The sequence below is a fragment of the Bos grunniens genome, chromosome 23 (assembly GCF_055505025.1).
Source record: "Bos grunniens cultivar Pamir isolate PY7600 chromosome 23, Bosgru_T2T1.0, whole genome shotgun sequence".
NCBI lineage: Eukaryota > Metazoa > Chordata > Mammalia > Artiodactyla > Bovidae > Bos > Bos grunniens.
Window position 1 is genome coordinate 28,391,840 of NC_141187.1, and position 15,417 is coordinate 28,407,256.

The following is a 15,417-nucleotide window of genomic DNA, read 5'->3' on the forward strand; positions in this document are numbered from 1 at the left end:
ATTAATCTGTAAAATAGGGATAGTAATAGTATCTACCCTATATGGTTTTTGTGAGGATTAAATGAGTTAATACATACAAAGTGCTCAGAACACTACTGCCTGGTATATGGTAAGCACTAAATAATTATCAGCCAGCACTAGCATTACTTTTGCATATTAATGAGATATGCTTTATTCAATAGGAAAAGCATATTTTGAATTTCTTCTTTCTATTTTAAGAAACAATCATTGCTTTCTATAATTTTTCTAAAATTAACTTCTATTTCTTTTTGGAATACATCCTCCATTAGCTATCAAATATTATTTATTAGACACAATATATTGAACAAATGCCAGTTCATTTTGAAAACATTTTACCTTTTCTTCCATTAATCTTTTGATTTATTGAAAGAAGTCTGGAAAGTTATCAATATTTATATAATTTTATGTGTAGAGTTTCACCATTTTATATCTTGAGGAAAATCTCAAGTTATCTCCACAAGTTATCTCCATTTGTCAGTTTTATGTAGGAATAAAACAAAAATACTTGATATCTGAATCATGCACTTTTGTTGTGTGCTCAGTTATATTTCCAGGTTACATGGATGGAGAACTTATAAAAAAATCAGATTCCAAAGCCCAGATTCTAAAAAGTGGAAGCACTACAAAGTTTCAGAGTAGCCGAGAAGAAAACAAGGAAGAACTACAGAAAAAAATCTCATTTACAGATTCTGATGAAGTCGTGATAGCAGAGCACAAAAGAGAATTAAGCAATTTCCAAGATGCTGAGTTGCAGAAAGGTAAGATAGAAATGGAAGTCAAGGTAAAAGACAGTAATGCTGAGATAATGAAAAGACAGGAATCCCAAGAAAAAGTGAGAGACATGAAAATGCCAAGAGAAGCAGCAGCCCAGGTAGAGAAGAGTGAGGCTGAAATACAGCAAGGACAGGAAGCCAAAGTAGAGAAGAATGAGGCCGCAACAGCACAAGGACAGGAAGCCCAAGTAAAGAAAAGTGAAGCCAAAATACCAAAAGGACAGGAAGCCCAAGTAGAAAAGAGTGAGGCCCAAGTTCCACAAGGACAGGAAGCCCAAGTAGAGGAACATAAAGTTCAAATACCACAAGGACAGGACACCCAAGCAGAGAAAAGTGAAGCCAAAATACCAAAAGGACAGGATGTTCAAGTAGAAAAGAGTGAGGCCCAAGTACCACAAGGACAGGAAGCCCAAGTAGAGGAACGTAAAGTTGAAATACCACAAGGACAGGACGCCCAAGCAGAGAAAAGTGAAGCCAAAATACAAAAAGGACAGGATGTCGAAGTGGAAAAGAGTGAGACCAAAGCATCACAAGGACAGGAAGTCCAAGTAGAGAAAAGTGAATCCAAAATACCAAAAGGACAGGAAGCCCAAGTAGAAAAGAGTGAGGCCGAAGTACCACAAGGACAGGAAGCTCAAGTAGAGAAAAGTAAAGCTGAAATACCACAAGGACAGGACGCCCAAACAAAAGAAAGTGAAGCCAAGATACCAAAAGGACAGGGGCCCAAAGTAGAGAAGAGTGAGACCAGAATACCAATAGGACAAGGGTCCCAAGTAAAGAAGAGTGAGACCAGAATACTAAAAGGACAGGGGTCCCAAGTAAAGAAGAATGAGACCAGAATACCAATAGGACAAGGGTCCCAAGTAAAGAAGAATGAGACCAGAATACCAATAGGGCAGGGGTCCCAAGTAAAGAAGAATGAGACCAGAATACTAAAAGGACAGGGGTCCCAAGTAAAGAAGAGTGAGACCAGAATACCAATAGGACAAGGGTCCCAAGTAAAGAAGAGTGAGACCAGAATACCAATAGGACAAGGGTCCCAAGTAAAGAAGAATGAGACCAGAATACCAATAGGACAGGGGTCCCAAGTAAAGAAGAATGAGACCAGAATACCAATAGGGCAGGGGTCCCAAGTAAAGAAGAGTGAGACCAGAATACCAATAGGACAAGGGTCCCAAGTAAAGAAGAATGAGACCAGAATACCAATAGGGCAGGGGTCCCAAGTAAAGAAGAGTGAAACCAGAATACCAATAGGGCAGGGGTCCCAAGTAGAGAAGAGTGAGACCAGAATATCAAATGGACAAACGGCCCAAGAAAAGGAGAGTTCAGAAGACAAAGAAAAGGAAGACAATGAAAAGAGAGATACAGGGAAAGATAAAGAAGAAAATGATGCCAAAAACAAGAATGTTCATGGAGAAAAGGACAAAGTTCAAGGAAAGAATAACTTGACAATCAAGGATAAAAAAGTGGAAACTTCACAAAGGCGCAAAACCAAGTAAAGCTTTCCTTGCTTGTGAAGTACAACAAAAAGGAAGAGCAGTGGTAAATAAAAGGCCCATAAGACAACTGATTATTATGACTTCTGTCCTCCAAATACAAGTCATATCCTAGCCATTACTTAACTGTATCATAGTAGATTGCCTTTAAACTATACATCTGCAGAGTTTCTGCTATTCGGAAGTTTCAACAGTTTTAGACCTCTTCAGTCACAAACCTCAACTTCCACCTCTGTTATAAGTTGATACTTAGATTTACTCAGTCAATAAAGACTGGATACTTTCTGAAATAAAACATTTCTATTTTAAAAATTAAAATAATTTCCTTTGACAAATATTTTATCTTTGTGATAGCCTGACCAATCAATCAACCAGCAATTCCTCCTGGTGGATCTGTTTGCAAGGCACTGTTCTAGCAATAAGGGGTGTACAGAAAAATGTGAGTCCCTACAAATCAAGTAGCTTGTAGCATATACAATGACATAGTATGTATATGTGTGACAGTTTTTTTAAGTAACCTCTAAGCATCAAAATGAAGTTTATGTGGACAATATAATACAAGTTAGCAACCTCTTTGGATGAAAGATGAAGAGGATACCCTCATGAGGAAGAAAGAAGTAGTATATGATGTATCTCAAAAGAGAGATGAGATGCTGAGTGAAGTAGAACAAGTAGAAGAAAACCAAAGGGATTAAAGACTGCCATGTTATGTTACAGGGGAAGTAGGAAATTTTATTGTTGCAGCAGGCTCATAAGCATTTGGTGGTATAATTTTGAAAAGGAGGGTTAGAAGAAGATTCTGAAGGGATTTTAAAAATAAACCCGGAATTTATACTTTATCCATTAGGTAACTAGAAGCCTTTTGAGTGTTTGAGAAGGACTACTACTACTACTAAGTCGCTTCAGTCGTGTCCGACTCTTTGCAACCCCATGGACTGCAGTCTACCAGGCTTCTCCGTCCATGGGATTCTCCAGGCAACAGTACTGGAGTGGGTTGCCATTTCCTTCTCCAATGCATGAAAGTGGAAAGTGAAAGTGAAGTCGCTCAGTCGTGTCCGACTCTTAGAGACCCCATGGACTGCAGCCTACCAGGCTCCTCCATCCATGGGATTTTCCAGGCAAGAGTACTGGAGTGGGGTGACATTGCCTTCTCCCTTGAGAAGGACAGTGAAGCAAATAAAGTGTTAGTCATGTTAGAAAGTGTTAGTCGCTCAGTTGTGTCTGACTCTTTGCGACCCCATGGACTGTAGGCCACAAAGCTCTTCTGTCCATGTTATTCTCCAGGCAAGAATACTGGAGTGGGTTGCCATTCCTTTCTCCAGGGGATCTTCCTGACCCAGGGATCGAACCCAGATCTTCCCTGGTGGCTCAGAAGTAAATAAGGTTGCATTTAAAGAACAATGCTTAAATAGACTGAAGAGGAGAAACATCATAGGTAGTAAAACTAGTTAAGGGGTATTTGGAGTAGTAAATGATAGAGAATAAATAGAAGAGATAAATATGACATATTTTCTCAAAAAGAATCACTACTTCATAATGACTGACTATGAGTAAGGAAAAGCAAAATAATTGATGACTCCATGACTACTGAAACACAGTGGCAGACAATAACAAACAAGGAGCTAATTTGTGGAGCAGAAAGGGAATAACAGATATATTGAGTTTAAGGGGACAAACAATAACACTTGTCACTTGAGGGGTCTGCAGCCAGTCCAATAGAGGTCAGAGTTGAAGCCTTAAGAGTAAATGACCTCCCCAAAGGATAAAGTATAGAGCTAGCAAAAGCACAGGTCTAAGAACTAACCTTGTTACTTGTACTATGTTGAAGAAGAAAATTAAGGTATGGGAAGACAGAAGGAGGATCTATATAATGAACATTATGATAATTAAGGAAGATGAGAATTTCAAAAAGAAAGTACAATTAAAGGATAGCTGAGACTCCAAGGAGAATAAGAACAGAAATATACCACTGACGTTGCTGTTTTGAAGATGACTGATAAACTTGTAAAAAGTACTTTACAAAATGAGATAGCCAGGAGAAGGAATGTAAGTAGGCAGAATATAGAGACAAATTAAGTAGCTACAGAATATACCTTATTATAAAGTCAGTTTTAGTCTGATGTGCTAGTTAACCCATACTCTGAATTACATTCAGTTCTGTCATGGGGTGTGGATCAAGTAGAGTGCCTTCAGAAGAGGAAGACTATGATGGTATGTGTGTGTGCTAAGTTGCTTCGGTCATGTCTGACTCTTTGTGATCCTATGGACTGTAGCCTGCCAGGCTCCTCTGTCCATAGGATTCTCCAGGCAAGAATTCTGGAGTGGGTTGCCGTGTCCTCTTCCAGGGGATCTTCCTGACCCATGGATTGAACCCACGTCTCTTTATATCTCCTGCATTGGCAGGCAGGTTCTTTACCACTAGTGTCACCTGGGAAGCCCATGATGATAAGGGAATTCAAATAATTTCAAGTAAGCAGAAAGTTCTACAGTCTCACCTGGGATGGTAGGAGAGGGACACACAGGGAGAAAATGGGAATTATTTTCAAATACATGAAGGTTCATCATGGATTAGAATATTTTGTATAACCCCAAGGAAATAAGACCAATGAATGGAAGATTCAAAGTAATAGATTTTTATGTAAGCAATAAGGAAAATTAGGATACCTAAAAGAGTCTGAGCAAGAGTTTAATGTATACTTATGGTTGATTCACATTGTCGTATGGAAGAAGCCAACACAATATTGTAAAACAATTATCCTCCTATTAAAAATAAGTTTTTAAAACAAAGAAGAAAAGAGTGCATGATCAATCGGTGGGAATGCTGCAGAGGAGATTCTAAAGAATCAGCTAAGTGGTTGGAATAGATTATGGTTTCTTCTAAATATGAGTTGATATTTCAAAGTACAAAATTCTTTTGGACTAACTGGATATCTTCCAAGAAAGTTTTTCAAACTAATCTAATATGATAGGATTTTTTAAAGAGGTTTAACCAAAAACAAAGAAAAAGAAACCATACTTTAGTACCTCCCCAAAGTATAAAACATTACATAAATGGCTCATGCTATTCAACCACAAGCTGACAGGAGAAGCTCCACAAGTCAGACCACTGTGTGGACCTCTCCCGTGTGCTCAGAGCCCCGCACCTGGTGTAGAATCCTAAGTTAATTTCAGGAGTCTCAAAACTCCTTAAGTCCTTTGATAAACTACATGGATTTATTAGCAAGACTGCATTGGGAAAAAAATGGAGTGGAGGAGGAGAATAAATATTGAACATGAAATTTGTATAATGTAACTTAGCACACACAAATATATGTCTCTGGAATATACACATTTAAAGATTTTTTTATGAATCTTGGTTGATATCTCTTGCATATATTATGCTAATCAGGAAAAATGTAACCAGAAGCCTTTTAATATAGTTTAAAATATTTAGGTTTTCATGATCCTTACGTCATTTTTCTATAGCTCTCTGGGTTCAACTGGTAGTTTTGTTGTTGTTCAGTTGCTCAGTCATGTCCAGCTCTGCAACTGTACTGACTGCAGCATGCCAGGCTTCTCTGTCCTTTACAGTTTCCCGGAGCTTGCTCAAACTCATGTCCATTGAGCTGGTGATGACATCCAATCATCTCATCCTCAGTCAACCCCTTCTCCTCCTGCCTTCAATCTTTCCCAGCATCAGGGTCTTTTCAAATGAGTCAGCTCTTCACATCAGGTGGCCAAAGTACTGGAGTTTCAGCTTCAGCATCAGTTCTTCCAATGAATACTCAGGGTTGATTTCCTTTAGGATTGACTGGTTTGATCTCCCTGCAGTCCAACAGACTCTCAAGAGTCTTCTCCAACACCACAGTTCAAAAGCTTCAATTTTTCAGTGCTCAGCTTTCTTTATAGTCCAAGTCATACATGACTACTGGAAAAAACATAGCCTTAAGTATACAGACCTTTGTTGGTAGTTAGCTAGAGGATTTCGGAGAAGGCAATGGCACCCCACTCCAGTACTCTTGCCTGGAAAATCCCATGGACGGAGGAGCCTGGTAGGCTGCAGTCCATGGGGTCGCTAAGAGTCAGACACGACTGAGCGACTTCACTTTCACTTTTCACTTTCATGCATTGGAGAAGGAAATGGCAACCCACTCCAGTGTTCTTGCCTGGAGAATCCCAGGGACGGGGGAGCCTGGTGGGCTGCCATCTATGGGGTCGCACAGAGTCGGACATGACTGAAGTGACTTAGCATAGCATAGCTAGAGGATTTAGAAGGCTCTGACAAATGCAGTTTCTCTAGGATTTCGGCTAAGAAGCAGGGACCCTGCCAAGGCAACTACTAAAAAAAAAAACAGACAGACTTTAGCAATCAGCTCAGCTGACTCCATACTGAAGAGTATATCCCTCTGAACCAAGGATTCAGAAGAGATGAATTCATAGAAACCTCCCTGTATCTTCTCCAAAATTTCTAGCTTGCAGTCAAACATTTTTATCCCCAGGAGAGGTTTCTTTGAAAGCAAGTAAGTCATACAATAGGAAACTCCAACTATGAAAATGGAACATTCTCTAAAGACCACCAAAAAACAGACTAGTTAAAAACAATTGTTAATTCTCCCTTTAAGATACAGATATGAAAATCTTCCCTGGTGGCTCAGATGGTAACGAGTCTGCCTGCTATGTGGGAGACCCAGGTTCAATTCCTGGGTTGGGAAGATCCTCTGGAGAAGGAAATGACAACCTACTCCAGTATTCTTGCCTGGAAAATCCCATGGACAGAGGAGCCTGGCAGGCTACAGTGGGGTCACAAAGAGTCAGACATGACCGAGCAACTAACACACATGAAAATCTTAAAGGACCTCCAAAAAAGGAAGGGAAAAAGGGTGAGCTATCAAAATAGCACCATGTTTAGCAAAATGATGCAAATATTAGTAATATGAATATGTGTAATTTCAAGGTAGTTTAGATACAAAGGTAGGAATACAGGACTTAACAGAAAATCAATGGTGGTAAATTTTATCTTACAAGTAAGGTAACAAACGTCAAGTGCCTGGTTCACAAGATGAAGCAGGAACATACATCAAAACTTCAAGTTGGTTGCTAAGAGAGTAGATTTTAAAAGTTCTCACCAAAAGGAAAAAAGAAAATTTGTAACTGTGTGAGGTGATGGATGTTAACTAAACTTATTATAGAAATCTATAATACATACATATATATCACATTTTATACACCTTAAACTTACACAGTGTTATATGTCAATTATATCTCAATAAACTAAGGATTAAATAAAGTATTACACTTTCAGTTCAGTTCAGTTCAGTCACTCAGTTGTGTCCGACTCTTTTCGACCCCATGAATCACAGCCTGCCAGGCCTCCCTGTCCATCACCAACTCCCGGAGTTCACCCAGACTCATGTGCATTGAGTCAGTGATGCCATCCAGCCATCTCATCCTCTGTCATCCCCTTCTCCTCCTGCCCCCAATCCCTCCTAGCATCAGGGTCTTTTCCAATGAGTCAACTCTTCACATGAGGTGGCCAAAGTATTGGAGTTTCAGCCTCAACATCAGTCCTTCCAATGAACACCCAGGACTGATCTCCTTTAGGATGAACTGGTTGGATCTCCTTGCAGTCCAAGGGACTCTCAAGGGTCTTCTCCAGCACCACAGTTCAAAAGCATCAATTCTTCGGCGCTCAACTTTCTTCACAGTCCAACTCTCACACCCATACATGACCACTGGAAAAACCATAGTCTTGACTAGTTGGACCTTTGTTGGCAAAGCAATATCTCTGCTTTTAAATATGCTGTCTAGGTTGGTCATAACTTTCCTTCCAAGGAGTAAGCATCTTTTAATTTCATGGCTGCAGTCACCATCTGCAGTGATTTGGGAGCCCCAAAAAAATAAAGTCTGACACTGTTTCCCCATCTATTTCCCGTGAAGTGATGGGACCATATGACATCATCTTAGTTTTCTTAATGTTGAGCTTTAAGCCAACTTTTTCACTCTCCTCTTTCACTTTCATCAAGAGGCTTTTAGCTCCTCTTCATTTTCCGCCATAAGGGTAGTGTCATCTGCATATCTGAGGTTATTGATATTTCTCCCAGCTATCTTCATTCCACCTTGTGCTTCTTCCAGCCCAGCACTTCTCATGATGTACTCTGCATGTAAGTTAAATAAGCAGGGTGACAATATACAGCCTTGATGTACTCTTCTTTCTATTAGGAACCAGTCTGTTGTTCCATGTCCAGTTCTAACTGTCCCTTCCTGACCTGTATATAGGTTTCTCAAGAGGCAGGTAAGGTGGTCTGGTATTCCCATCTCTTTCAGAATTTTCCAGTTTATTGTGATCCACACAGTCAAAGGCTTTGGCATAGTCAATAAAGCAGAAATAGATGTTTTTCTGGAACTCTCTTGCTTTTTCCATGATCCAGTGGATGTTGGCAATTTGATCTCTGGTTCCTCTGCCTTTTCTAAAACCAGCTTGAACATCTGGAAGTTCACGGTTCACATATTGCTGAAGCCTGGCTTGGAGAATTTTGAGCATTACTTTACTAGCGTGTGAGATGAGTGCAATTGTGAGGTAGTTTGAGCATTCTTTGGCATTGCCTTTCTTTGGGATTGGAATGAAAACTGACCTTTTCCAGTCCTGTGGCCACTGCTGAGTTTTCCAAATGTGCTGGCATATTGAGTGCAGCACTTTCACAGCATCATCTTCCAGGATTTGAAATAGCTCAACTAGAATTCCATCACCTCCACCTGCTTTGTTCATAGTGATGCTTTCTAAGGCCCACTTGACTTCACATCCCAGGATGTCTGGCTCTAGGTGAGTGATCACACCATCATGATTATCTGGGTCATGAAGATCTTTTTTGTACAGTTCTTCTGTGTATGCTTGACACCTCTTCTTAATATCTTCTGCTTCTGTTAGGTCCATATCATTTCTGTCCTTTATCAAGCCCATCTTTTCATGAAATGTTCCCTTGGTATCTCTAATTTTCTTGAAGAGATCTCTAATCTTTCCCATTCTCTTGTTTTCCTCTATTTCTTTGCATTGATCACTGAGGAAGGCTTTCTTATCTCTCCTTGCTATTCTTGGAACTCTGCATTTTAAGTATATACAATTTTTATTTGTCAGTTATACCTTAACAAAGATGAAAAGAAAAAAATAAGTGGAAGCCTTACCATTAGTCATTTTACATTTAGAAAACAAACATAAGGAAAGGAAGAAAGGAAAGTGATTTTAGAGACAACAAAATTAAATAAGAAATGCAAAGATATTGGGAAATAAATGAGTCATGTAAAATTACTGTGACTCCTATCCCAAAAAATATATCCTGGGTTAGAATTGCATTAAAAATACAATTTCCCATTGTTCCAAAATACCTCTCACCAGGTAATAACTGGCATATCTATGAAGTAAATACAGGGAGCTATTGAAAGGGGGAAAGTATAAAATTTTAAAATAAGATCCAAAGGGATAAAAGAATAAACTGAAAAACTGGTTAGACTATTCAGTTTTATATTTTATTAAATTCCATTTCTCTCCTCTTTTCAAGTAGTTAAGAGTAGAAGAAACAACCACTGTCCTTACTCACTCCTTGGGAGGTTCCAATTAGGTTTTGAAAAAATAAAAACCTATTTCTTTAATGTTTAAGGAATATTCTTATCTATCATCATCCAAGGCTGAGAAGTCAAAGTACACTACAGGTTACACACACTGTAACCCAGGTCTCAAAAATATTTAAATATTTATTAAACTTCTCTCCAAAAATTAAAAACTCAAAATGTTAGTGTAACTTCCTATGAATCTCTCCATATCTTAATCCATGCTCATATAAACATATATGCAAAAGAAATCAAACATATGCCTTCTGCAACTTGATTTCTTCACCTAATAATGTCACATATATCACTCCAGGTCAACAGACATCATTCACAGAAATTTTTTATTTTAATGAAGTCCAGCTTATAAATTATTTTTTTCACGAATTGTGCCTTTGGCATGTTGAACGAAAAAGTCATCACCAAGTCCGAGCTAAATTCAAATATCTTTGTTAGCTTGATCTGGAGTCCTTTAAATTTTTTTCTTACTGTTCTTACCTGAGATTTTTATTTGCTCTGCTTCACAAGATGACATGCTTTAGATATTCAGTTTGGTTTTCCTCCCTCTGGTTTTTGAGTGAAAGATCCTTCTTTGATTGTTCAGGCTAATCTCCCCTAAACCATCAGATTAACTATCAAACTCTTAAGATTTCTATTGACAATCACTATGCTATTAAAGTCATGGCAGTGCCTGTTCACCTGTCTGTGTATAAAGTGGAAAATTCTTCCTTACTGTGACACAGGAAGGAAGGATCCTTGCATCTGTGTTTCTCCCTAACCAGATCTTTCCTAACTATAAGAACTGAGAGTAATCTGGCCCAGCAAGACAGGCAGAGTCAAGGATACTCTCCTAGGAAAACAAATGAGCATAAAGGAACAGCCTTTCCCAACGGGCTTCACAGTTTTCACATGCTAAGCACCCTCAAAGAACCAGTAAATCTTAACATTTTCCCCAGATTTCAAGGACAGAAAAGTCCTCACCACTATTACTAATACCTCAGCTCTATCATAGGAAGGTGGTGTTCCTACTCTTTGTCCCTGAAGATCACTATAGAAGCAGCAGACTCAAAGGTAAGGACAGGGAATCACAATGTATTCACATCACCAAATATCAATATCTTTTATTCTCGAATACAGTAAATATTTGCTAAACATTTTTGAAGAGCAATAGAAAAGAGCTCACTGGAGCTCTTAGCACATGAAGTCCCTTAGCACTAAGAGTCCCTTTAGCACTAAGCAAGTATCATGCCTAAGGAACAATGACCATATTAAAACTCTCTCTCAGGATTACTTACACTGCCTTTTTAAGAACAAATATTCAGTCTGGGTAGAAAGATGGTGGTGGTGTGAGTAGGCAGGCATGAGAAGCAAAATTAGAACAGAGAGAAGAAAACAGAAGTGGAAACACAACACAGTGCAGTGTTTAAACATCTCAGAGGCTGAATTCAAATCCCAGTTCTGAGTTTGAAAAAAAACAAAGGCAAGAAAAAAAGAAACATAACGTCTTACCCAAGACAAACCACATTCATTTATTTATTTTGGTAGGTATTTTAGACAGATGGGGAAAACATGCAAAAACTATTAGCAATTCTTTATTTAACATCTCCAGTTGTTTTTTTTTTTAATCCATGATTGATAGGGACAGAAGATAATAACTATGGATATTACCAAAATCTTCATGTTTCTGTATATCATTCCCTCTTTCCCTTGCCCTAGTAAGTCAGCTTTCCCTAGTAAGTCACCTTGCCACTAGCTTACTAACAGTGGAAAAAATTATTTAAGTAGAGTAGTTAACAAAATCTATTTTCCTACCATCTGTATGTGGTTGAGCTGTTCTGATGTAGGCTGCCTAACAAACAGGAGAAAAGTAAGAATAATGATGTAAATATGGATACAATAGGATTTGCATGTTCTAATGCTTTTACCTAAAATCAAAAGTTTCAATCAAAGATACATAAAAATATTTATGGATGTTATTGTCTTCAGTCTAAAAAACTCAAGAAATCTTAAAACCATCAGATTACTCTGTTCTTAAATCACATCAGGGGATGCACAAACTGATTAATTCTACTGAAGCTAACTTTCCTGATGCAAAACTATAGATTGATTTTTCTGATGTTCCTCACTAAAAATGTAAATAGAAGCTTTGTTCTTAATTAAAAACATAAACAAATTAAAAAGCTTTGATACCTTTGTGACAGAACTATCTGATCAAAAATAGAAGTTACTTTATTTCTCAGCAAATTTAAAGAAATCTCAATAGTTCCTGAGGTGAAAAGAGATGAAATGGAAAACAGAATGGTTGCACAGATTTCCAAAATCTACAAAATTTCCACCATAGTGACCAGGAACAACAGATAGAGATGACTTAGAGTCCCAAAATAGTCTAACTTTAAAATGAATTCACCCAAAAGACTATTAGAGGAAAACATGACATTGAGCTCCTTCTATGAAGGAAACAACAGTCCTATATTTGTTTCTATTCTATGAAAAATTCAGAATCTTCAGCAAGTTCCTCTACTGTTCCTTAATTCTGATGAACTTAAGTTTATTAATTATTTAAAATTTTTTGATCTAATTACTAATATTTTTAGTCTTACATACCACACAACAAAATAATACTAAATAAAACTAGACTCTCCTTCCCTTAAGCAAATGATATTTATATGTTTATTTGTGTTTATATTTCAGAAGAGAAATCAGAACCCAGAAGTAAGTTTCTTTGTTGTTTGTTTCTTATTTGTAACTGACTGTGTGAATGATGTGTGGAAGAATTTTCACCCCTGTGGCTATTACTAGTTCCATGTCCATTATGTTTAAATATGAACCTCCAAATGAGTTCAGAGTGGGCAGGGAGGGTGAGTTCTATTTTACAAGACATTTATCTAAACTCCCTTCTAAAATCTCATTGGAGTGAAAATAAAGAAATGGAAAAAGCATACACACAAAATACAAAGAAAAGGACAAAAGGAAATGAGAACAATTTTTAAGTGTTGAGAAGTTTTTCAAAAGCAGATGACTAACTTAGCAGACAGAAGAAGCCTGCACCTAAACCATGGAGAAAGGCAAGAAAAATATCAATTCAAATGGAGAACTCCAGAGAGGCTCAAGAACTGATGGCAGATGTGAAGCGTGAGACCAAAGCAAGATGACTACTTAGAAATCTTTATCAGAACCTCGAATACCCTCTTCACTCCTCACAGCCAGGCAAACACTGCACTTTAGAGGTCAATGAATAGAGAGGTTGAAAGAGAAGGTTGAAACTTCCGAACACAATACACAGTTGAGATCAGAAGTAGTACTGCTATCAGGCAATTAAATAAGAGACTACATAATAAACACAAAAATTTCCAAGTAATAAACACAACACATCATTCTACATAGTTCTTAGTACAGTGGCAACCAGGTATATACTTGCTTACCAGGTAGAACCTTAGAGAAAATTTTGTGGGAAAAAAACAGACTACTCAAAGAAAATGCCTATATATATATATATCTTCAGTTCAGTTCAGTCGCTCAGTCGTGTCTGATTCTTTGCGACCCCATGGACTGCAGCATACCCGGCTTCCCTGTCCATCATCAACTCCCAAAGCTTGCTCAAACTCATGGCCATCGAGTTGGTGATGCCATCCAACTATCTCATCCTCTGTTGTCCCCTTCTTCCACCTTCGATCTTGGACAGCATCAGGGTCTTTTCAAAACAAGTCAGTTCTTTGCATCATGTGGCCAAAGTATTGGAGTTCCAGCTTCAACATCAGTCCTTCCAATGGATATTCAGGACTACTTTCCTTTAGGATGGACCAGTCAGATCTCTTTAAAGTCCAAGGGACTCTCAAGAGTCTTCTCCAACACCACAGTTCAAAAGCATCAATTCTTTGGTGCTCAGCTTTCTTTACAGTCCAACTCTCACATCCATACATGACTACTAGAAAAACCATAGCTTTGACTAGATGGACCTTTGATGGCAAAGTAATGTTTCTGCTTTTTAATATGCTGTCTAGGCTGGTTCCCTGGTGGCTCAGACAGTTAAGCGTCTGCCTACAATGCGGGAGACCCTGGTTCGATTCCTGGGTTGGGAAGATCCCCTGGAGAAGGAAATGGCAAGCCACTCCAGCACTCTTGCCTGGAAACTCCCATGGACGGAGGAGCCTGATAGGCTACAGTTCATGGGGTCACAAAGAGTCAGACACGACTGAGCGACTTCACTAGGTTGATCATAGCTTTCTTCCAAGGAGCAAGCATCTTTTAATTTCATGGCTGCAGTCACCATCTGCCATGATTTGGGGGCCCAAGAAAATAAAGTCCGTCACTATTTCCATTGTTTCCCAATCTATTTGCCATGAAGTGATGGGACCGGATGCCATGATCTTAGCTTTTTTAATGTTGAGCTTTAAGCCAATTTTTTCACTCTCCTCTTTCACTTTCATCAAGAGGCTCTTCAGTTCTTCTCTGCTTTCTGCCATAAGGGTGGTGTAATCTGTGTATCTGAGGTTATTGATATTTCACCTGGCAATCTTGATTCCAGCTTGTGCTTCATCCAGCCTGGAATTTCACATGATGTACTGTGCATGTAAGTTAAATAAGTAGAGTGACAATATACAGCCTTGACAAACTCCTTTTCCTATTTGGAACCTGTCTGCTGTTCCATGTCCAGTTCTAACTGTTGCATCCTGACCTACATACAGATTTCTCAAGAGGCAGGTCAGGTGGTCTGGAATTCCCATCTCTTGAAGAATTTTCATCAGTTTGTTGTGATCCACACAGTCAAAGGCTTTTGCATAGTCGATAAAGCAGAAATAGATGTTTTTCTGGAACTCTCTTGATTTTTCAATGATCCAGCAGATTTTGATAATTTGATCTCTTGTCCCTCTGCCTTTTCTAAAACCAGCTTGAACATCTGGAAGTTCATGGTTCACGTACTGTTGAAGCCTATCTTGGAGAATTTTGAGCATTACTTTGCTAGCGTGTAAGATGAGTGCAATTGTGTTGTAGTTTGAACCTTCTTTGGCATTGCTTTCTTCGGGATTGGAATGAAAACTGACCTTTTCCAGTCCTGTGACCACTGCTGTTTTCCAAATTTGCTGGCATATTGAGTGCAGCACATTAGCAGTAGCATCTTTTAGGATTTGAAATAGCTCAGCTGGAATTCCATCAACTCCACTAGCTTTGTTGGTAGTGATGCTTCCTAAGGCCCACTTGGCTTCACACTCCATGTATACCTTAAATATATACAATTTTAATTTACTGATCATACTTCAATAAAATTGGAATAAAATAAAAATAAATAAAGTCTTGCTTCAGTTCCACCCCACAAAGGCCAGCATAACAGAGACACATAGAGACAACTGGAACAAGGAAGAAAGGTAAGGGTTCCCAAGAGTAGCCACAAATTAGGAGCAACCACAGTTCATAGTATCCTGCTCTATAGACAAACCCAGAGCTATTGCCACTAAAGAAATCATCAGTCAGCAGAACCACCACAGAACCTTGCAGTTTCATGAGGTTTTGCCCCACAGATATTCACCTTCCCTGATGCCACCCAACTGAGT

At 38.6% G+C, this 15,417-nt stretch overlaps 1 protein-coding gene across 1 annotated transcript; it reads left to right on the forward strand.

Annotated features, from left to right (window-relative positions):
- Nucleotides 1-425: 425 nt before the first annotated feature.
- Nucleotides 426-2,608, forward strand: TSBP1 (testis expressed basic protein 1). Its single transcript, XM_086369147.1, is given in 2 exon segments — nt 426-501; nt 504-2,608. Coding segments are annotated over 2 exon segments (1,866 nt in total). The 3' UTR covers nt 2,294-2,608.
- The last annotated feature ends 12,809 nt before the right edge of the window (nt 2,609-15,417 follow it).